At 41.4% G+C, this 22,523-nt stretch overlaps 1 protein-coding gene and 1 long non-coding RNA gene across 2 annotated transcripts in view; one reads left to right on the top strand and one right to left on the bottom strand.

Moving 5' to 3' along the window:
• On the top strand, positions 1 to 1,785 carry LOC104913585. The gene is made up of 2 exons (XR_795497.3): positions 1 to 81; positions 164 to 1,785. It is a non-coding gene; the product is annotated as an uncharacterized LOC104913585 (long non-coding RNA).
• Positions 1,786 to 4,626: 2,841 nt separating this feature from the next.
• CIT (citron rho-interacting serine/threonine kinase) overlaps positions 4,627 to 22,523 on the bottom strand; it is a 71,302-nt gene continuing 53,405 nt past the window's right edge. Inside the window, exons 27-48 of the mRNA XM_010720465.3 lie at positions 22,134 to 22,269; positions 20,899 to 21,003; positions 20,064 to 20,204; positions 19,760 to 19,870; positions 18,928 to 19,090; positions 18,518 to 18,682; positions 17,314 to 17,451; positions 16,865 to 17,045; positions 16,569 to 16,660; positions 16,215 to 16,319; positions 15,191 to 15,360; positions 14,134 to 14,214; positions 13,779 to 13,914; positions 12,978 to 13,117; positions 12,047 to 12,139; positions 10,129 to 10,237; positions 9,881 to 10,009; positions 9,014 to 9,094; positions 8,303 to 8,381; positions 8,029 to 8,208; positions 7,068 to 7,371; positions 4,627 to 6,595 (exon numbers count right to left, since the gene is read on the bottom strand). Coding sequence (XP_010718767.1) covers positions 6,572 to 6,595; positions 7,068 to 7,371; positions 8,029 to 8,208; positions 8,303 to 8,381; positions 9,014 to 9,094; positions 9,881 to 10,009; positions 10,129 to 10,237; positions 12,047 to 12,139; positions 12,978 to 13,117; positions 13,779 to 13,914; positions 14,134 to 14,214; positions 15,191 to 15,360; positions 16,215 to 16,319; positions 16,569 to 16,660; positions 16,865 to 17,045; positions 17,314 to 17,451; positions 18,518 to 18,682; positions 18,928 to 19,090; positions 19,760 to 19,870; positions 20,064 to 20,204; positions 20,899 to 21,003; positions 22,134 to 22,269 — 2,863 coding nt within the window. The 3' untranslated portion in view covers positions 4,627 to 6,571. The remainder of the gene's footprint in view (positions 6,596 to 7,067; positions 7,372 to 8,028; positions 8,209 to 8,302; positions 8,382 to 9,013; positions 9,095 to 9,880; positions 10,010 to 10,128; positions 10,238 to 12,046; positions 12,140 to 12,977; positions 13,118 to 13,778; positions 13,915 to 14,133; positions 14,215 to 15,190; positions 15,361 to 16,214; positions 16,320 to 16,568; positions 16,661 to 16,864; positions 17,046 to 17,313; positions 17,452 to 18,517; positions 18,683 to 18,927; positions 19,091 to 19,759; positions 19,871 to 20,063; positions 20,205 to 20,898; positions 21,004 to 22,133; positions 22,270 to 22,523) is intronic.

Below are 22,523 nucleotides of genomic sequence, written 5' to 3'. Positions count from 1 at the left end.
TTTTTTCCCCAGTGTGATCCTGCTTTGCTTCCTGAACCCAACCATGTCATGCTGAACCACCTCTATGCCCTTTCTATCAAGGTGAGAGGCCAGGACGCATGCTTCACGCTTGCAACTTTCAGATAACCGTGTCATATGCTCACTTGTTTTCCATCTCCTGTAGGATGGAGTGATGGTGCTCAGTGCTACGCATCGTTACAAGAAGAAATACGTGACTACCTTGCTGTACAAGCCAATATGAACATCATAGTAGTTTGTCACCGAGTGTTCTGGGCCAGTGCAGTCTCAGAAGAAAATGCTTCTCTTAACCAAATGTATTCCTCCTCTGTGCTGTAGCAAATGAACTCTGACTTCATGTTGTTTCTGAGACTTCAGGTTCTCCTATATTTGCCTTATTTTCCTGATCCCACAGTGGAAATTCTTGGAAATGGCAGCTTTGTGTCAGCTAGACCTATGGCAGGTGTGTCAGTGCCCGTGGTCAGCTCACTTCAAAAAAAGAAAAGCAAGCACCAATACAATAAGGCTGAAAAATGTGAGAGTAGTAAAACAGATTAAGGACTTTCAGTGAGACAAATGATAGGAAACAAGCCAGCTCAAAGTCTAGAAAGTCCAGGATTCTTGTGGAATCTTATCTAAGCTCAGCATTCAGCAAAAGCAAGCCTATTATAACTGCTTCATCACTTAGAATGCATCAAAGCCACAGTTATTTCAGTAGAAAGTTCCAAACTTGCATGGCTGAAATAAGTGTGAATAGTGATGATTATTTTGTAGCAGCCTTTCTAGGCTAAACCATCAACACAATCACCTACGGGCTCGTTTTTATTTTACAGTAGATTGGGGTGCTCTGTTTCTACTGTGAATAGCTCTGTAGTTTTTTCTCTTCATGAGAACTGAATTACAACTTTTTCCCCTGTGGAACTTCTGGTAAAGACAGTTGTTTTTAATGGCTGGGTTTTTCTGTCAATCCTAGATGTGTCTTGCAGTAATCTGCTTTTTTGCAACCAAATTCCCTTGCTGTCACCGATGGCTTCGTGATGCTGGGTGAGGTAGCTGGAAGGACAGCAGTAGGTTCAGTGTAGGGTCTTGTTCTTCAGTAACAGCCTCTGTCAGCCATTTCAAAGGTGACTGTAAGTTAGCTGTATCCCAATGGCCAGACTTGACTGCTGGTCAAGTCCAGCTAGAGCTGGGCTCCTGCGCCAGGCTGCAGCATTGACTGCAGGTAGAAAATCCCTGGTGCTTCCAAAGCCAGGCCTGTGGCCATCTCTGCACATTTTAGTCTATTCATATTTTCTAAGTAAGTGAACATAGTAATACCAGGTTGCCTGTATGTACTTACAGGTACTTGCAGCCTATTTTATCCCAAAATAAATGCAATGTTAATGTAAAACTGCCTGCCAGCGTGCCTCAGGTCTGTCCTGGGGGAGGCAGCTTGGGAGGTGACCAGCTGGGTCTGTTCCTGTTGGTGCATCAGTGCCTGTGCCAATGATAACCAGCCCCTCTCCTACAGTGGGGAAGAGCACATTGAACAAATCAGTGGGGACAAAAGCAGCCAGCACTCAGTGGAACCAGCCACAGCAGAGGGGGACTTGCCATCCTCCACTCTGTTCACTTGCCTCGTTGCAATATTCCCAGTAGCTCAGTAGATCTGGGTACAGTGCAATGGTTTTCTTTGAAAACTCTCTTCATTCTGTGCTATGGAAATTATTTGGTATTCTGAAATATGGAATTGCTTTTGTTTTCAGCCTTGTTAGAAACAAATAAATAAAACATTTTCAAGGAAATGGTTGACTTGCTTTGTTGCTATCTTTCCCAGTTTCTGGGTGGCCTACACTTCCTTGTCCTTTGTTTTGAGCCGTAAGTGGCAGATGATTGTGGTTTTTAGGGCTTGGTGGACTGGGTAAGCTTTTCACCCATAGTTGCAGCTCAGTCACTAAGTTGAAGGGTCTGCTAGCATGTATTTGTAATGCAACGTTTTACAGGAAGAAGAGTCCAATTATTTATCACAAGCTCCAGTGATCAGGTCAGAAAAACTTTATATTGGCCTTCAGCCTCCCCTGGATGTTTTTGTTACAACCACTCCTTGTGCACATGGCTTTATGGGTGTGGGGTTGTTTTGTTTCTCCATGACCACCTGTGAGGGTCTGTTTTTATTTGTTTTTTGGTGAGATGTTGTCAAATTTCCATGTAGAAGCATGCATTGGTAGGTTACTGCGACCACAGCCATTCTTTGTTTTTTCTGCCATAGAGAACTCATGCTTTCATTGAGTAAGCAATGACTTTTTCCATAGCAGCTTCCACAAGGGTGCAGCTGCAGTGCAGAGCTGTCATGCTGCAGCAATGTGATCGGGGTTCTCATGCTTTGCTGTCAGCATACTAAATGTGGACGTGGTGTTTTATCAGAAATGTTTATCCTACTGAAAAAAGGAGCAGCTTAGAGGTAACTTATTTTCTTGCAAAGCAAAGTTTTGTGCGTGGCAAAGACTGAAGAAGCAGCAACTCTGAGACGTGGAGAATAGAAAAGAAAGGTGGAAGTACACAAGACTTTAAAGCATTTATGGATGTGGCCTTGTGGATTTTTTTTCCCCCCCAGTTAATACAGGCATGACTCACTGCAGGCTTTTCATCAGCAATGAGATGATGGAGCCACAGGCTAGAGCCAAACACTTTACAGGAAGCTAGTTTTGTTGTTTAGATTTGCAGACTGTAGCCATCTCTCAGAAGGTAAGGAGCATTTGTTAGGTGGCGTGCAGCTGGCAGTGCCCCATTAACCCTGCAGTTGCCCACAGAATGCTCTGCTTGTGCCCTTTGGAAACCAGGGGGAGGGGTTGGATGAGAAGCCCAGCACACCAAGGGCTCTGCTGCCTTAGTTCTGTGATCACCTCCACCTTTCTGTTCTGGGTGAGTGAGCGCAGCTGCCCAAAGGCCCAGGGGCCTCTCCCAAACCAGGGGGGATGTGCTGAAGGTGTGGCAATCTCTGGCTTCTATGGCAGCCACAGCCTTCCTCCAGGTGAGCCAGGTACCCCTCAGCACCCACATCGCTTTCTGGTCAGCAGCAGCAACTGTGGGCTCAGGCCCTGGCTGGCCAGAATGCTGACAGAAGAGGTAAGTGGGTTTGGTTTGCTTTCTCCTTAGAAAGGAGAAGTTGTTGCTTTTATTATTTTTGCTAAGTTGTCTTCTGCTTGGCAGGTGAATGAATGAGATTAATTGCACTGCAGTCCCTTCTTGTAATGGGATGAATCAAATCCCTCCAAAAGCAAAAGCTTGAGCAGGAGCTGGATTTATTAGCTCACTTAAATCCCCCACCCACATCTCACAGTCTGTGCTGTTATGTTTATTCTTGGCTGTTGCTAAGAGAGCTGTTGCTTTATTTTTCAGTGCCTTTTGTTACACTCTCTCTGGAGTAAGCCTCGTATTCTGTAAATAAGGAGAGCTCCTGTCCCCCACCCCCCCACCCCTAAATCTCAGCACTCACGTGGTGGTCAAGCTGAAGTGTTTTGTGCAGGGTTCTGGATAATCAAAAGGCTTGATAAGTAATTTCTTTTACTCCACCAGTTTCTGGATTATTTTAGTTTTGTTACAATTCTGATCATGCATCATAGGACTGCAACAATGAGCTTTAAATAAGTATTCTTTGTGCACAGTAAAATAGAAATGAACATTGAACAAGTTAGCATTTCATCATATACATCAGATAGTAGGCACAATAGATAAATCAAGCAGCTTGGTTTTTTTCTTATGTAGAGCATTTTCATGAAGAATGCCATGTAGACCAAAATGTAATCGGAGCTATTAGTAACCCTCCCACACACCCTCCAACAAGCCCTTTATTGGGGGTAAGGGGCGGCTATGTGCACAAAACCAAAAACACTGAACAGTAGGAGGACAAATTAAGTTACCGTAGGCAGCAGTGTGAATATTAAAAACCTCTTCCTGTGAAAGAATACTTCAGACCCTGTAAAAACTGGTTCAGTTAAAAATAGATGTATTTACATTTAAGTCTGATCTAGCAAGTTTTCCCAGCAGGTGTAAGTTAAGATGTACAGCAACTCTGCAGGTTGTACTCAATCTGAATTAGATTTGTGAATGTTTCTTTTCTTAAAAAGTTGCAGCTATTAGGCCTTAAAGCACCAGCATATTGCAGCGGTGGGATGAGTAGCTATCTGTCCCCTTTGCTACCAGTGCGCTGCTGGGATAAATCCCAAACCTGTCGTTAGATCACACTACTGCTAATCAGATGACGTTTTTTCATTCCAGCTCAAAATGTATGGGTCGTTTAGCAGGGCCACGTTCTTCTCCCTTATACTCACACGTGTCTTAGCTCTACTCACATCACTGGTTAAGTTTGTGAGGGCAGAATTTAGCTGTAGGTGTTCGCAGCTCACTGCTGCTATAGTAAAATGGTTGGACAAATCCATCTGTTGTCGTTCATATGAACATGCTTTGCTTTTGTGAAGCCACTTACGCTACTTGTTCAGGGATAACAACTATTCAAATGCTAAATAGTCAAGGTCAGCTCTTTGGTAAGCATCGATGCCTATAGATTACACAGCTTCTAATGCTGGGTGCAATATTGGGATGGCTTCGGGATGCTCTGTGTAGAAGGAAGCGTTCATTTCACCATGCCAGTCAAGATAGTTATTTGTTTTATTTGGTTATTGTTCAACAACAAAGTTCAATACTTTCCAGGTGGAGCTTTGAACTGTCCCTCTAATTCCCTCCCTTATCAATAATAAAAAGGTAATGAAGAAAATTCCTGTACTTTTAGATACCTAAAATCTCATTTATGCTAACAAGCTTCAGTTGCAATTTAACGTTACAATTATTTCTTCATGGGAGCTAGGAGGATTAAGCTGAGGCCCCTCCGGTGTCTGAAGATGGCTGTCCACAACCACCATTAAAACAAAAAAGCCAGTGTTGAAAAACACACAGTTTACAATAAAAAAGTAGAAACCAATTCAATTCCCTTTTTGTTACGAATATAAATTTTCTTGTAAATATGTACAGTCCTTTGAGCTATTTCTATAGCAGGAAGCATTTCACAAACAGGACACAAGAGATACGCTTTCAGGACTCAACAGGCCCATTTCTGAGGTCTTGAAGATCTTCCATGAGATGCAAAGATTTAAAGACTGATCTCAGCGACCTTTCAAAGTATTCAGACCAGGAGACAAAACTTTCAGCAAGTTTCCTGCCATATAATCTGATCTAAAATAACCCAACAGACAAGAGAACAGAATACAATATTCATGAAACTTGCCAAAGGACACTGACAAAGGACATTTGACTTCTTACGGATCTTTAGAACAGGTTAGCACGGGCTTGCAAGGGACTAGCAGAAGTTTAAGAGGATGGCCAAGGGAAGATTGGACGCAGTTTTGCTCTTTCCAGTTGTAAAGAACGTGGTTGTTCACTTAGGATGTCGCTATCGCAGACTGAATGGTCAAAACCTGCTTTGAAAATCATTTGCTCTCTGCTTCATGGTCACGGCAAAAGAGAATAGAAAGCAATAAATGGCTCAAGGTTAGATATGCAGAAGCAAAGGCCAAGGTGGTCAGTAACCGCTAAAGCTGTTCATTGTGAGTATCCTCTTGTGCAGTGACAGTTGGCTCTTATTGTATGACAAGCTACAGGTCACAGGGAGGGCCCAGCTCTGTGCTGCTTTTCTCTCTGGGGAAGGTCCTCTTGGGATCTGAGCTGAGATGCAGAGAGAACACGTGTGACTGTAATTCTTGTCATAGAATAAGGCTCGTTAACTCTTCTTCGCCAAATTGCCAGAGTAATTAACAGTTATTTTGCAGCGTAATCTAGAGGTTTCAGTTAATTTACAAGTGAGGTACAATACACTACTCAGCAAAGCAACCTAAAAGGAGAGAGCAGCCAGTGATGGTGCAGCAGCATGCAGTGAACTGTCATGCAGAAGACCTGGATAAAGTCTTAACACCCCAGTAGCTTATAGATAATGCACTTTGTCTTGGAGTAGGGCACACGGGCTCATTTAAAGCAGGGTTCTTCCCTCCCCAACAGAGCTGCTCTAGAGCAATTTTAGTGAGAACAAAATAACTCTCAAAAGTGGCAGGTGAATAGATTTATCAAAAGTAATTTGTGTGTGCGTGTTCTGTAGAGAATATCCAATCACACTTTCTTTTGAAAGACTCGGTCACCTTGGCCTTTCTGGTTCCAGGCCATCAGGAATTCCCAGCACATCTCAGAACTATGATCAATTATCTGGTAAGGGGTGCTAACCACATTGAAGACCTGGGGTGGGACTCCAGTCCCATTTAATTTCCTTGATGAAGTACTAGGGACTATAGTGAATACAAAAAGTTCATGAACTGCTTGAAAGAGTAACAGTAGTACAAAGTGCAAAAACAGGAGTGCAGGAAAGTGCAGAGAAATTAACTGAGATGCGAACAATCTTCAAAAGCATCACATCTCCTGATATGAAGCTAGCTTTGGCCCAGAAATGCTGTTTTGGTAACTGGGCAGCAGACGTATGGAGTGCATATAACTCAGTATATTTCCTTTTTTTTTTTCCTGCAGGTCAAGGTGAGTAACTTTGTCTAGCTGAGACTTACACTGAAGACTGGTCCCAGACCTGGCAGGGAAATAAAATGACAGTTACACAATGCATGTATTGTTTCTACAGAAGCACAGGTGCCAAAAGCAGTACGTCACCTAACCACTGCTGCTACAACTGAGTGCTGCATGTCTGCTTGCTTCCTGGTGGCATACTGCTTAAACCACTGGCAAAGGTAAGCATCAGCATCACACTGATCATGGCAGGCTCCCACTATCTCCCTCTCAAGCCCTCAGTGACTTGATTTCTATTAGTAAAACCTTCACTTTCATGTCTCAAGAACTTCAGCCTGTTCTCAAGTCAAGTTGCTTTTGCAGTTACAGAATTAATGCAAGGGAATGGTCAGGAAGTTACACAACTTCAAGTGCTCTGTGCTGCAATAGGAGCAGGGTGAGATCAGATTCGCTCTTACGCTTAACAGCACCACCAGCCCTTCCCAAGTCCACATCTTTTCATGAGATTAGAGAAGATCTCCAAGCTCCCCACTTACCTTGTTGACTTGAGCAAGAGGAGTTCTGGCACCACTCACAGGCATTCGTCCTCGGCTGCTTTCATCAAACAGTCTTCCAGGGGACCTTTCTCTGCGGGTGCTCAAAAGCCGGCCTGGAGATTTCTCCCTCTCCAGTGGTCGCCCAGGTGACTTGTCCCTCCGCAGCTCTGTCCTGCCCTCACGGTACCGATGGGGTGTGCTTGGTTCTCGAGGGTGGCTGGGACCTTCAGGTGGTCCTGGGCTCGACGCTACCCGCTTGGTTATGTGCTCGTTGTATGTGGGCGGACCTCTCTTGTTAGGGCTGCTGTCATTCAAAAATAATGGACGCGAACAGCTGAGCGACAAAAACCTCAGGTTACATTTCCTTTTAGCAAAAATGTAACTTTCCTGAAATCTCTAGTAGCGCTCACTTGAAAAATCAGACCTCCCTAAGCCGTGCTAAAAAGTGCAAAGATGGATCCATGAGGCCTAGGCCGGGCTAAGATAAGCTACGCATCCCAGTTTTTCAGTTTTCAGCAGCACTGTCAACTGTGGTATTTATGCACCTGTCTGAAAAAAGTACCGCTGTCCTACTGAACCCTGCCTCCCTGCACGCTCTCCTTTAACAGAAAGTTACTCTTGATTTAGAAATTCTGACAGTTGATATTTAGTATCACACCATCGCAGCCTAAACTCGCCCTGTTTTGAAGTCACAGTCAACATAAAACAGCTGAAGAGCTCAAAATATCCTTTACTTGTGTGCGTGGAAGAGATTCGCCACAGATTCCAACAGAGCTAATGTTTCTCAGTGCTCTGGATTTCAAAACATGAGGAACATTTCTTGTTTCACTCCAGCACTACAATAACTAACACTAGCCTCTGTCTCCAAGAATGGAGTGAGGGCAACAAACATTTAAGGGGGAAAGGATATCTGGAGTGAGTTTGCTTACACAAGGCCCATAACACACCGGCTTAGCCATACCTGCGTGTAGCAGAAGATCCTCTGTGGTGCTCATTGTTGGTCTCCTTCACCAGATTGCCCTTACAGCAAATCACCCTTAATTTATCTTGGTAGGAGGAAGCCAAGTAGATAGCTCCAGATGAAATTGCAGGCCCCAGATACCGTGGATTTGGGATCTCCAAGTGGGCTCGTGCAGGAGTTCTGGGTAAAATTGCAGGAAAAAGTATTTACAATGACAACACTGCACCATTTCCTGGCACGTGCTGTTCAAAAGAATGAAAAGAGAACAACTTACCCTAGAGAAGCCCGTGCCTGAATCTCTATCACTTCAAGGGAATTGAAGTGGGTCACAAACAGATAAGGCTCCCTATAGGCTGAAGGAACATCACAGAGGCAGGAGAAATACAATATAAAGTTATCTGTTAGAAACTTATTAAAGTGTTCTGTGAACGCAACAGAATGCTGGGAAGCCCACTGGGAAAAGCTAGGAAGAGTACATTTTCTGTGATGTCTTATTACAAACAAAATTACTAAGTAGAGAGACAAGAGCTTTGAGAATTGCTGCTATAAAACCACCTGTATCCAAAGAAATTTTACTAACTGAAGTAATATGAATAAGGCATAAAAATGGGCTATTAACTGAACAAAATCCAGCGGGTAATGCAAAAGGCCTGAAGGAGCCACACTGAAATGATATATTCTTGACTATTTCAGGTATTTCCAAGCATCATCAAAAACTCCACTAGCCAGTTTAGTCACTGTCAAACTAAGAACATTAAGGGAATACATCACTTTAGTTTAGTCTGTCTCAACTGTTAACACCTCAGAAGGTCTGGCATTTGGATTTATAATGATATTCATCATGTGAAAATTGCCATAGTTTCTGGGAGAGCTGGGAGAGGGAAGAGGAAATGGAACTGCTGAGAGCAAAGAATACCTTTCCCACAAGTACGTTTCCTCATTTCAGTAACGTCCATAACCCCAGTGAACGTCCCCCTGCACCTACCAAAAGCTAAGGGTAAGCGATTCCATTTCAGGTCATCAGTCCTACTGCGTCTTCCATAGGAATCCACAAAGACACCAAACTCTGCCAAGGAAAGTAATGTCAAGTCATGAGCAGTTTTGAAGACACAAAGGATTCTGACAGGGATTTTTCCCAGTGAGAAAATGTACACCATCTTGCAAGTCCCACAGGTTGCCTTGACATTGTCTAGACTTACAGAGTACTTGGATACCAAAAGGTATTTGAATTCTAGGTCTCTTTGTACCAATTAAGGTAAGGTTATTATTCCATCTGTTTCTGCAGTTGGGAACACTATGTTACTCCTACTGTAAGACACTCAGAACTACTGCTAGTCGGTTTTTGAAGACTTCCTGTGCATTTCCATGACACTATCCTAAGGGGCCAATAAAAGCAGCTATAAAAAAAAGTAACACACAAGACATTTAAAAAGTCTCTTCTATCAAGAATTCCAAAGTTTGAAAACCCCTTATTGTTTTATCAGGATAATCAAACGCCTGTTTTACTGAACATTAACTATAATCCCTCCTGTCTGGGCAAAGAAAACTACCTGTGGTACTGAGCCACAGGTACAGAGAACTTTTAAGCCAGAAGCAAGCTGATCAGAAGCACTGCAGAAAACTGGATCAGGAATAGATATTTTAGCACCAATTTTCTGCGTATCTTCACCGCTTAAATCACCAGCTGCAAGTCTTTCAGGGCTTTCAGATTCACTACTTCTAAGAAGTCTTTTGTTACCAGGCCCTAGGAAGTCAACTCTGTCCATCTTTCTCTCTCAGCAGCACCTTTGGTTAGTTCCCATACCAAGAACAGATGCAGTGCAACACCTGTACAACCACACAATACACTTACCATGAAAACACAGCAGATACTCCTCCCTCTGCCCTGTTGGGTTCACTTGGATGATGCTGACTGGGAAACTGTTAGTGGATGCAGCAAACACAGCAGAGGCCAAAGTGTGGTCATTTTTATCCAGGAACTCTGTGCAAAGAGAATGGAGAAAAACAGCTTGATCAGCACACCAACTTTTTTTCCCCTAAAGCAGTACTCCACAGAATCTGTGGAACCATTTGGTGCATTCCTCAGAAAATGCCTCCTACCCTCCAGTGTGTACTGCTTCATCTCAATTTCATAGAACTTGTTGGTTCCAATAATGATGCTGTAAGTGGTCAAATGGATACAGCTGCAAGGCTCTGAGGTTTCAATCTCCTGGAAAAGAGAAGGAATGCATAGACCAGTATTAGTTCCCTGTAATTGTAAACAGATGTTGCTTATTATGGAAGGTTACACAAGGGCTGCTCTGAAAGTAGTGCCTCCTATTTTATTAATTAACTCCCACAATATCAGAGGTGGATATTGGTGGCATAGCAGTAGAGGTTGAATCTTCTCACCAATATTCTGTTATATTTTGCTGCCGTTTGATAGATGGCAGCAGAGGGGCAGTCTGACAAAACAGCATCTGAAGCAAAGGTATAGGACTGAATTCCTCCATGTGAACAAAATGGCTCCTACTGACATTCATCGATGCTTGCTGAATGCTTGTGGAGATCAAACAGTGGATGTGAGCACAGTGAGGTGATAGGTGGTGTGTTTCAGCAGTTTATAAACACATAAAAATAATTTGTAAATAAATACAAGGCATTACTTTTTGAGCAACCTATGAGTATAGCCACATTTATAATGGAGAGAGACAGTAACCTCTCAGCATCATGGAAAAACACTCCTGTTTGAAGGGAAAGTTTTATTGGTTGGAAGTGATGCTTGAATTGAGACTTGCAAGTCAACTCATCTCCAGTTGCTAACCTCATTGAGAACCTCTTCCTTTTAGAAGGATACGTTATTCTGAAAGACATTCTGCTCTGTAGGTCAGTTTACTGGAATAGCAGGGAGTGGTTCTCTGCTTATTTGTAATAGCTCGCAGCCACACCAATGACTGCATGTCTGAAAAGCTGCCTGGAGATGATAACAACAACCCGTTTGGTTTCTCTATATCCTAAATTGTAGCAACCATGTCACATGTTTGTCTCCAGTCATAGATTTGATGTAGACTTCTGTAATCTCTATTGTCTATTGTTTATCCTAGTTCATCTGGAAATTTAGTTGACAGAACAGAAGAGCATATTCTGGGCTTGCTGCCATCTTGTTAAGATCTAAATTGAGTTGTCTGGATCAGCAAAGATGTTGAAGTTGAATGGCAGCATTTGCAGAGACCAGCAGCTGTACTTCTTCAGAGTTTTCTGTCAAGTGGCACTCTGTCATGAGCAGGAGTTGGTATCAGCTACAATGCTTGTACACATTCCAGGTTTGCTGGCATCCATACTGTGTGTGCCAAGATTTGTCCAACACATGCATCTCAACTCCCCAGGAGGCCAGCATCTGAATTACTGCATGTCTGCCTGGAAGCGGCTGGCTGAAGAAGAGTTGCAGAGATTCTGCTTTTCACATATGCACACGACAGAGGAAAGCAATGCATGCTCCAGAACCATGCAGTATTAATGGTGCAGGTGGAGATGGCTACATACACTGGAAGTATATGCACAGCCATGTGAGATTTGTATCTTACTGCCTTGTTGGCTGTATTTATCAGCTGCTTATCCTGTGATGGGATAATACCAAATAAACTTTGACCTGCATTGGAACAGTAAACAAGTTATTTAATTGCAAAGAGAGAATTCATTTGCTGAGGATTTCTCCAAAGACAACCAAAGGGAGGGAACACTGATGGGTATGTAAGAAAAAAGCCTTCCTTAGGTAAATAAACACAGGTATGGGTACAGCTGGGTCCAGTATCTCAAAAACCTCAATTCTGTTCTCTGTCTGTCAACATATGCCAAACCTCATCACAGGAAATTGCTCTCACTTTACTCTGCGCACGTAGCGATTTTCTATCACTTCTGTTGGCAAACAAACGTTCTTATGCATGCAAAAAAAAGTTTAAGATGTTTGCTCCAGAACAACGCAAAGCCTTAGTGCAGTGTAGGAATTACCTCAGCTACTGAAAGGAATTTCTAAGCTTACCTTTCTGATACAGAACTTGCTCAAGCTCTCATTGTATCGCAGAACAACCACTTTATTGGGCATGGCTGCACAGATGCAAAGACCATTCTCAACCTGTAAGGAGGATTACAGCCATAGGTTAGGGTGATAATAAAGTAAATTCTAATGTTGAATGTGTGGAACAGATCCAAAGACCTTTCAACACAAAAGGAAATTTGCAGAGATAAGCAAGTCCATTTTTAGTAGGGTAGTTATAGAGCAAAGTAGTGAAAGGATAACAAGCCTCTTCAGATTCTCAAAGGAATATAAATTTGAACTGTTTCTATGATGCCCTTCATACTTAGAACACATCAGAAGCTTTTTATTAAAATCAGTAAGAAACTGACATGAGTTAAGTTTAATTTTAACCCCTCAAACTGCTACCTTAAAAATCACTTTGAACTGAATGATGTTCAGCTTGTTATCAGAGTGCTGCGCAGAATTAATTGTTAATGAGAACTTTTGTTGTGGTTAAATGTTCCAAATTGACCCTAGGAATTAGCATAAATATCAAGTGTTATCAAAGAAGTAAATGTGCTAGCTTGGAAACCATTACATGACATTTGAGAACAAACAGTGGATGGAATTCACCAACTATAAATCTTAAAGCTGAAGCAAACTCTGAGGAGACAGCTACGCTGTGCTTTGATGTATTTCTTATTATACAGCAGTTTAGGTTATACCATCATGTCACCCTGACTGAATTAATTCATATCTGTAGTAGATTCTCCATCCCATCTCCAGCTCAGTCTCTCTTTTCCACCTATACTGCTTTTATTTGAAGAAAAAAGATTTTAAACAAGAATGCAGACCTTGGATTTGTTGCCAGTGAAATAAAGATGCTGATTTGATTAATATCAAACTCGGTAGAGCCTAAAGGGTGCTCTGGGAGCAGGAGGGAGCTGTGTCCTACCTTGCCAGCAGCAAAAAGATGACATCCTTTGACAGCCTCAAAAACGTTTGGTGAGATATCAGGCTGGGCTGGAAGGTGAGACTGGGCTAGAGATTGCTTCACCTTTTTTACATCAACAAGACACAAAGCCCTTTCTTCTCCTGCAGACAAAAATGGTTACATTTTGTCAAGGGAAAACTCCTTGTTCCCTGCAAGTCTTTTTGTTACCTAAGCAGCAGCTTATCATTACAGGCTGTTACTGTGGAAACAGTCACAATGTACCATGTAGAATTCATTTCATATTATTCCTATTAAAAGTAAAATAGAAAACTTATACTAAAAAAAAAAAAAACACACCACAAAACAGGTAGTAAATCCAGTGGGAGAACAATTCTCTCTGTGGATTAATAGCGTTGCTAACGTCAAGTAGGTCATCACTAAAAGCAGCCTCCTTAGTGCACTATCCAAAATTAACCAGAAAGTTTTCTTTTACCCTTAAGAACGTCCTTAAGAAGAACTCTTCTGTGCCAACATAACTGGCAATGAGTTTCCAAGTGCTGCAATAAACAGTATTACAGACCATGCCCGATTCCTCTCACATGAAAGTTTAACTAAGCCTTCAATAACATACTCATTTATGGGAAAACACCAGACAGCATGGTGTTAGCCACTGTTCCTGATGACACACCAGTTTTAAACAAATAAGCACAATTCTGTAATTAATCTAAAGGAAAGCCTGGGCCCTTGGTACCTGCACGGCAAGTTTCCAAAGCAATCAGCAGGAGGTTACTGCAGCACACATGATAACATACAGACCCCTACCTGCTATCATGAGTAGCTTCTCCAGATCCTTGATGAGGTGAATTTGGAACACAGCACCCACTCCTGGGATGTGCGTTAAGGAATTCTTTAATACATTCAGGGCATAGAGACCTTCCTCTGCACCCACCAGTACAACCTACAGAGACAGCAGAAAAAAAAAAACTGCACTGTATGAGGAGAACATGGAATGCCCCAAGAGCAAGTTTGGATGAGTGTTTACCAGAAGATGTAATGAAAAGGACAAAAAAAGCAAACCAATAACCAAGTACACAATTACACACATTGCTGTGAAGGCACAGTTTTCATGAGTGAACTATCCAGTATTCAGTAAGGTTCAACTGACCATTGTCATTACCTGGTCACTGAAGGGCATTGTGCAATTTATATCCAAACGGTCCTCACCCTCTAGCTTCAGCAGGGAGTTCCCAAGCAACTTCTGTAAATAACAGAAAGAACTTTTTTGTTATTGCTAAGTTAATCTTCCTCTGCTTCTCCAATGTATTTTAAACAATGCAAAATCATGGTTTCAGATGGGATAAAAGTTTAGTATAGATTTTCTTTTCTGATAAAGCTAAATGTTGCAGGGATCTCTCCTACAAAAGAATTAGTAAACTTTCAGCTGCCTGAAATGCAGTCAGAAATTGATCACAATTAACCTAAACTTGTGTACAATTTATTGTTATCCCTATAATTCCCAATTCCCTCCATCTCTTGCAGTGAAGCAGGATTTTTTTTTTTCCAGAAGGATAAAGACGTCCAAATGTCAGTGAGAGCATCTATTTTCTCAGAGACGAAAGAAATGTTAGCACGAGAGATGACTTCCTCCTAATCCGATATTCATTACTTCCAGAGCCAACGTTTTAATATGAAATGCCATAGAATCATGTCTCCCTTCATCAGAAAATAGATTTATCAGCACAGCAATGACAAAAGGCTATCCAAAGTCATAAAAACTCAATTCAACCTTTTATCCTTATCAGGAATAAAGCTAAAAGTAAAACACAAACACACTCCTTTCTGCTACAAAACAAAAAGAAACCCCAGTTCTTTAGGAAAGAGCTCTTTGGTTTTTTCTTTCTTTCTTTCAAGACTTGCTCATTCCATATGGCACGCTATAAGATAAGATTTAAATCATGTTTTAGACTACTCTTTCTTCCTTTGCTGTATGCTGGAATTGCAGAGATACAATTTTTGAGTCCTCTTACTGCACTCCCAAGCCTAAAGAAGGGTGTTATAATATAAAGGACCAGTCTCACAATGAATTAGTTCCTGGTACTCCTATTGCATGTCTTAAGGCAGAAATAGGAACTTACCTTCAGTTAAACCTCAGTATGTCAAATACCAAAAAATCATTTTTCAAAACTCTGCTCCCTCCCAGAATAGTTATTATTAAATGAAACTTTTATACTCACAGCATCAGCCTCAGCTTTTTCTCTGGAAACTCTCCCACCTGCCACTATTGATTCCAGTGCTGTGACCCAGCGCTGTTTGTCAGGGAAGCTGGGTGCTAACAGGTAGAGTGTTCTACCAGGCCAGCAAGTGGTGTGTGGATGAGACTCCAATTTTAGGATATATGGCACATCTGAGATGTTGTATAGATAGAATAAGACTTAGATTAGATTTTGGCATATTGTCAATGGACTTAAATCAACACCTTTCAGTGTTATTGGAGAAGTTGTATTTAGCATGATGTATTACCACAGCAATTTATACAGAGGTTTCTCCTTTTACAGGTCCTGCACAGGCTAGTCTCCTAAAGCTAAATATTGGCTAGATGTATACAATCCATACATACAGTGCTGTCTCTATAATAAGTAAGAATCATTTCTTGTCTTTTATTCAAAAGAAATAACATTATGGGGAAAAAAGAACAGCCATTCAGCTAGTTTTTTCCTGTACTGTTCAAGAAGTATCTGTAAAAATTGGTTGTGGAAACCTTTGTTTTTAACAATCTGAAGCCTTTAATGTTTAAATCAAGACATACATAATCTTTTCATCAGTTCTATTCAATACATACAAATTAAAACATTAACATTTTTTAATAATAAGAGACTGTATACACCCACAGTATTTCTAAGTTAACGACTTTCTGGTTAGAGCACAATAGTGACACATATTACAGAACTTCACACTTCATTATGAGTATTGATCAAAGAAATGTAAAGTAAAGTAGGTTTGCTTTTAAGTATGCTACAAAATGCTAATATTTACTTCCATTTGGCTTGATGATTATCTTATTCACAGTTCAACTACCATGACAGAAGTAACTCCCTGTGTGTAACCAAATCTAACCAAACCTATTCACTTAATTCAGAGAGGTAACCTCGGAATTGAACAGTTACAGAATGAAAGTTCAAGGGAAAAAATCTGTTTAGCCAAACAGAATACAACTGATGGCAAATCAGATGAAATCCATTTGACCTCATTGATTCTCACCTGTCTTTGCTGTATTGGAAAGTTCAGTAGCTCCTACAGCTCCATGAACAGTTACATCCCCATCAGGAAGGCAGAGCTCAAATTCCTCCAGAGGCCTCTGTCCGGCTGCAGAGAGAATGGGGAGATGGATTAAGAAAGGACAAAGAAACAGAGAAGAAAGTAACTGATAGCAAAATGAAGTGGATACAAACTGGATATTTCACAGCTGGATTGTGATAACACAACAGCAAATAAAACCATTAAAGACTAAAAAAAACACAACTACATTGCCTTATTAGAGAAGATTTAGCTAAATTAGGTATGGCTACAGCAAGCAATCTTTAGGCCTTGTTCTTCCTAGAAATGCTAAGTTACCTTCTCTTGCTTCTGCATCATAAATGAGCACTTTTGTTCCTTCCAGGACAATATACTTCCTGTCCCAGCCCTGTTGCCCACGTTTATTATTCCTGAAGAAAATAAGCACAAATCCACGTTGGATTTCCTACTTGGATTATGAACAAAACAAACATGCAAATTTTAAAAGAGATTTAATTGGTACAAGAAGTTGTAATGAACATATCCAATTAATCACATCATAAGAGCCAGGATAATACACAGAACTGTCCCAAATGTTTCAGCACCTGATACGGCACCAAGCACCATGTTTATACCTTGGCACTTTCATCCACCCTTCAAGACGTAGACTGCTGCTTGGCTCTTTCAGCTGCAGACCAGGAGAATTCATTTTATCCCGGCAGAACGCTTCAGAGAAATGCGTGGCATATTCTGCTGGCAGTCCACAAGTAGCTGGCAAGCAAGTTGAGCATTTTGGGTGACACATCACTTGGCATTCTGACAAAAAGACAGAGAAAAACTTCTGTAAAATGATGAAAAAAGCATTACAGTTGCCTCAACTCCTAATGCACAAATCCCTAATGCAGCTTTTATAAGAATCTCCTTCTATTCTGCATCAGATGTTTTCTAAAGTAGAATGTTCGCCCAAGAAATTTCAGTCTTCACGCTTGGTCATTCATTCAACCTTCACTGAAAAGCAATTCTAGGCAGCTGATGCTTCTTCATTCTCGTCACGTTACAGCACAGGCACACACTCTGCTCTTACCAAGACATTTAGATGCCTGCCGTCCAAAGTGCACAGTATCCAGACACACTGCACATTTTGTTGCTCTCATATTTAGCCCCACATTAAAACGATGTGGGATATTATGATGCATTCGCTCTTTCAGGCGCCGACTGTACTCTGGAAGGGACAAAAATCTATTCTTAGAATGCATATTGTGACAGGGATGACAATGACAGTAGGTTTTGATATTTTAAAGCCAAGGTGACTGCATATTTCTATCCCTGATGGACAAGGACACTGCCTATTTTCCTTTGCAGCCTGCAATCTTAAGCTACCTCAGTAATTACCTTCTACAGTTGCACAGAAGATGCCACTTGAAAACAGACTGTAGAGCTGACATTGCTATTGTGGTGTAGCAAGATTATGCTGAACAATCCAACCAAATTTCAAGTCTGGACTTACCTCCAATTCCTAAAGATGTGCTGGACTAATCACAATTTTGCTTATAGGTAACAAACTCTCCAGCACCTATACTGTTGTAATCAATACATCACAGATCTTTTCCCTTTTTATGCCTTCGTACTAACCACCAGTGGCAGTATATCTCAAAGCATACCTAAAACAGAACCTGTTAGTGGTTCTATTCTGTATTTTTGGTCGTTAATGAACAAAGTCAATCCTTCAAAGCATATTCTTTCACTGATAATCATCATTCTTTTCCCCAAACATTATCTGCTACTGAGGATACCTTTCTATGCTCATGCTACTCATCCTTATAGCACCCTGTCCTTCCCCACCTACCTGTGATGGCAAGACCAGTATGTGATTTTGGCTTGTCCCATCTTTTCCCACCTTCAACTGAAGACTGGGAGGTTTTAGTTTGAGGTCTCCCTGTTTGACATTCATTCTTGAACACTAGTTAGATAAATATAAAAGAGCAGAACCCTTAACCTGTTCACTTTTTTTGATGACCCCGTCACTTCCATTCTCAAAGCTATGGAAGGGCATTACAGGTATTACAGTTGATCTTAGCCAGAAGGCTGAGAAACAATATCCCCTTTTCTAGATAAGTGGTTATCTATATCTTTGAACTGGTATCTTCCTTTTATGCCTAACCAAATCATCTCCTATTACCAAAAATACTTGGGGGGGGAGGGAGGAGGGGGAGAGAGGAAGAGAGAGAGAGAGAGATCACACCTAAATAGATGAAAACATACAACAGAGAGGTTCATCAAGAACCTACCCTCTGGTGTGGAGGATTCCTTCCTGCGACTGGAGGGTGGAGCTAGCAGACTGATTGGGGTAGGCTGATGCTCTGGTGAGCGGACTATGGCAGACATGATGATCTGCTGCCTGGCTGTGGCTGGAGTGGATGGATGAGGGTGGTCTGATATTTTCCGATGAGCAGCTACAGATGAGATAAATACCACTCATTAACATAACCAACATGAAGCACTAGCTCATAGCAGTGGTTCTATGTGACCATTCAATGGTTACAACCAGCAGAAAAACGTGTAGCCTTCCTGCATCTTCTCTGCAGTAGGTTAGAATTTAAACAACACATTACTGCTACAGTGACACACAATTAAAGGCATGTATTCAGACCAAAAAATGTGCGCCGCCTCCAGATTCACCTTTTCTGTTAACTCCTACCTTCCTCACGAGCAGATCTGAGCTCAATGCGTGTTTTCTGTAGAGCCTCCTCCAGCTCAGCAGAACGAGCTTTCTCCTTCTCCAGTGCCACTTTCAGCTCATTGTATTGCAGGGGAACCTGTGTGGGTAAAGAAGGGTCCTCTTTCCGCCGACTAAACAGGCCCTAGCAACAGAAACACACAGACAACTCCTAACTCCTAGTAAGAGATGGCTTAAACTAGGCAAAGTGAAACTAGCTAGTGGCAGTCCGGCCAGAGGGCCTAATGGTAATTCTGATATAAGTAAGGATGGATTTTTAGTTCATATTGGCACTGGAGAGAAAATGTTGAGATATGGATTAATTTAAAGGGGGGCATACGTTACCTGCTAGTACTCACATGCTGAGTTTCCGAAAGCATCTAAACAGAGGATCTCAAAATATGTGGTTAAAATTAATTTAAATTACTTAATTCAATATGACAGAACTGTTTATGACAAAGATGTGACACAAGTCACATCACCTGACTAATCAATCCTATGCTAAAAGACAGCCACTCTAGATACACCATATGTTCATACACACAAACATACTTACTGTTAAAAGGAAAAAAGAGCATGGTTAAAGCTCTGTATTCCTACAACAACCTAATTGACTTGTAGCTACTGGGTTGGGAATAATAAGGTAATGGATAGGCCACATGAAAAACTTTCTGCCTAGCAAAGCTTATCCTTATTAACTTGGAATGCTCAAATGCTACACATAAAAAAAGATAAAACAGAAAATTTTGAAAACACAGCACATAGCTATATAGAAAGCCACCATTTAGTTCTATGACTCTCAAACCTCCTTCACCCACCTTTTTCTTTTTGCTGGTTGGTCCATCTTTGCTTGCAGGAAATCAATGAGTTTGGTTTGCTGAGAAATAGTGCCCTCCATTTTCACTTTTTCATGGGAATAGAGAACCTTTGAACCACACAAAGATGTAAGAAATTTCATCTGAATAGCAGAAACAAACAACTCAATAGCAGAACAGAGCTAAAAATACTGTACCGTATCTCATGACTCTGAAAAGTACTAGATTAGGAAAAGGTCATATCCCAAAATTCCACCTTAAATGGGGAGCACAGAGTCCTGCCCTCTGTTTCCTCACCCTCACCTGAATGTTTTCCAGCTGATATTCCAGATCACTTCTTTCAGTCTTCAGAAGATCTGCTCGATCTAGAGCCTCCTGCAGACCTTGAGTTAAGCGGAAGATGTGGTTCTTCTGCAGATCCATTTGTTGCTGCAGCTTTGCCTGCTGTTAATAGCAAAAAAGTGGTGTACTTTTTTGTTTGTTGTTGCTGTTTGTTGTCTTTTTTTTTTTTTTTTACTAAAGCGTTATTACATGTTATTCTTTTTTTTTGCAAAAAGAAAAAAATAAAAAACGATGATCACACAGCTTAGACCTTCTTTAAAAGCTAAATTATGGAGAGCTTTGAGAAGCTTCATCTGTGGTCTCCAGCTATGCACCCACAGCACATTGGCTCCAGACCTGTTTATAAGTGTTTCCTACACTTTGCCTGATGTAGGAACGCTGTGTCTGGGCACAGACACTGCCTTGCAGATGTGACCTAGGACATGCCTTGTCATTATAAGCTTCTCTAATAATCACTGGGACGCTGGCTGAACCCAATTATCATTACTATCACCAGACCTGTTTTGATCTTCTTGTTTAAGTACTATGGGACTGTGTCCACTGGCTAAAGAGTCCTTATTGTCAACTCTTGGCTCCCAGCCCACCTTTCCCTGCACAGCAGTTCACTTTCATAACTCCCTGATGTGGCCACACATTTTGCAAAATTTTAAGGAAAACAAAACTTCCACCTTCATTAATTCTCTAGTTACATATGAGAAGGATGGATGTGCAATACTGCTATTGACACAGCTTTATCCAGTCCTTCCCACAGTGTGGAACTTTCTTCTGAAGTTACAACTTGAATTTACAAGGTTACCTCCTCCAGAAGCCTCTGCTTGAGCTCCCTTTCTGTCTCAAGCTTCTGTTGTAAACTGCGTGCATTCATCTCCAACATAGCATGCTTCTTCTCCAGGTCATTGAGCTAAGCAGGTGGGACAGATGATCAGGACAACATAAAAGAGTGATAGTGTTTCACAATCTTAAAATTCAACTTCACCAAGCACACACAGAAGAAAAATGATACAATTATCCTTTACTTACTATAAAGGGTTGAGGGGGAAAAAATTGGTGTGCCACTGCTCAAATGATGACATCGAGTTATTGACAGAACTCATTGCACATCCCTGGTATCATAGACTGACTTTTCCATCAGCCATTCTCAAAACAGACACAAGTACTGACTGTGAGACAAACTCCATAGAGCAGCCCCACAGAAAGGGATCTGGGAGTGCTGGACCATAGGTTCAGCATGAGCCAGCAGCATGTCCTGGCAGCCAAGAGGGCAAATGGCATTTTGGGGTCCATTAAACACAACACAGCCAGTTGGTTAAACAGGAGGATTATCCCACTACATTTAGCATTGGTGCAGCCTGATCTTCAATACTGTGTGCAGCAGTTCTGGGCTCAGCACAGCATTAAAAGGATATTAAGATACTTGAATGTATCCAGAGGAGAACAACAAAGCTGGGCTTTCAAGGGCTAGAAAGCATGTCCTATGAGGATAGGCTGAGGACAAGTGTGTTGTCCAATGTGAAGAAAAGGAGGCCAAAAGGTGACTTCATTGCTCTGTGGAATGGAGAAGGAGGTGCCTCTTTCTCCCTACTACCTGATGACAGAATGCAAGTGAATGGCCCAAAGCTGCTTCAAGGGAGGTTCAGACTGTACATTAGGAAAAATTTCTTCACCATGTGGCTGGTCAAATACCAGACAGGCCTCCTAGGGAGGTAGTTGATGCCCAGTGTCTGTCAGTGTTCAAAAGGCATTTGCTAAAGCCCTTAATAACGTGCTTTAACTTGCAGATAACCCTGAAGTAATCAGACAGTTGGACTAGATGTTCTTTGTAGATCCCTTCCAACTGAACTATTCTATTGTTCTAAAATTAAATTCTAGGTCTTTGGCTTGAAGCTAGAATTCTATCCTGTTGATCTCCAGTATTTAACTTGCTCTCACATCCTGAAAAAGCTGCTCAGGACCACAATTCTAGAAATTATATCTCTACAAAAGAAAGGTATCTCAGCTTGTAATGGAAGTGTAGGATTGAAAGTTGCTTACCTTATCAGAAAGGCTCTCAGCTTTGAGTTTTTGTTCTTTTAGTGCTTGCTGGAGGGCTAGAATCTCTGCCTTGTGTTCTTTTACAGCTAGTTCTACCACCTGGCGAGATTCAGTAATACGCTGATCTGCTCTCACTCTGAATTAAAATGGAAGACAATGTTACCTAACACCTTTCTGGGTTTGACTTCTTCCTAGCATGCAGTGGCATCAATAACTTTCAGAGGTTTGCCTCAAATTCAAGATGTTACTTTATAAAGCCTGACTGTTTGTTGCAACACTTGTATTATATAACCTTGCCCCAGTCTAGAAAAGCTGCTTGAAAATTTCAAGATTCTATGGTTACACTTTGGAGCAAGGACTAACTTTTCATAAAATGAAGTAAAAGGGAAA

This window comes from Meleagris gallopavo, chromosome 17 (assembly GCF_000146605.3).
Source record: "Meleagris gallopavo isolate NT-WF06-2002-E0010 breed Aviagen turkey brand Nicholas breeding stock chromosome 17, Turkey_5.1, whole genome shotgun sequence".
In the NCBI taxonomy this organism is placed as follows: Eukaryota; Metazoa; Chordata; class Aves; order Galliformes; family Phasianidae; genus Meleagris; species Meleagris gallopavo.
Note: the sequence above shows the minus strand (reverse complement) of the source record. Positions and strands in the feature narration are given on the sequence as shown.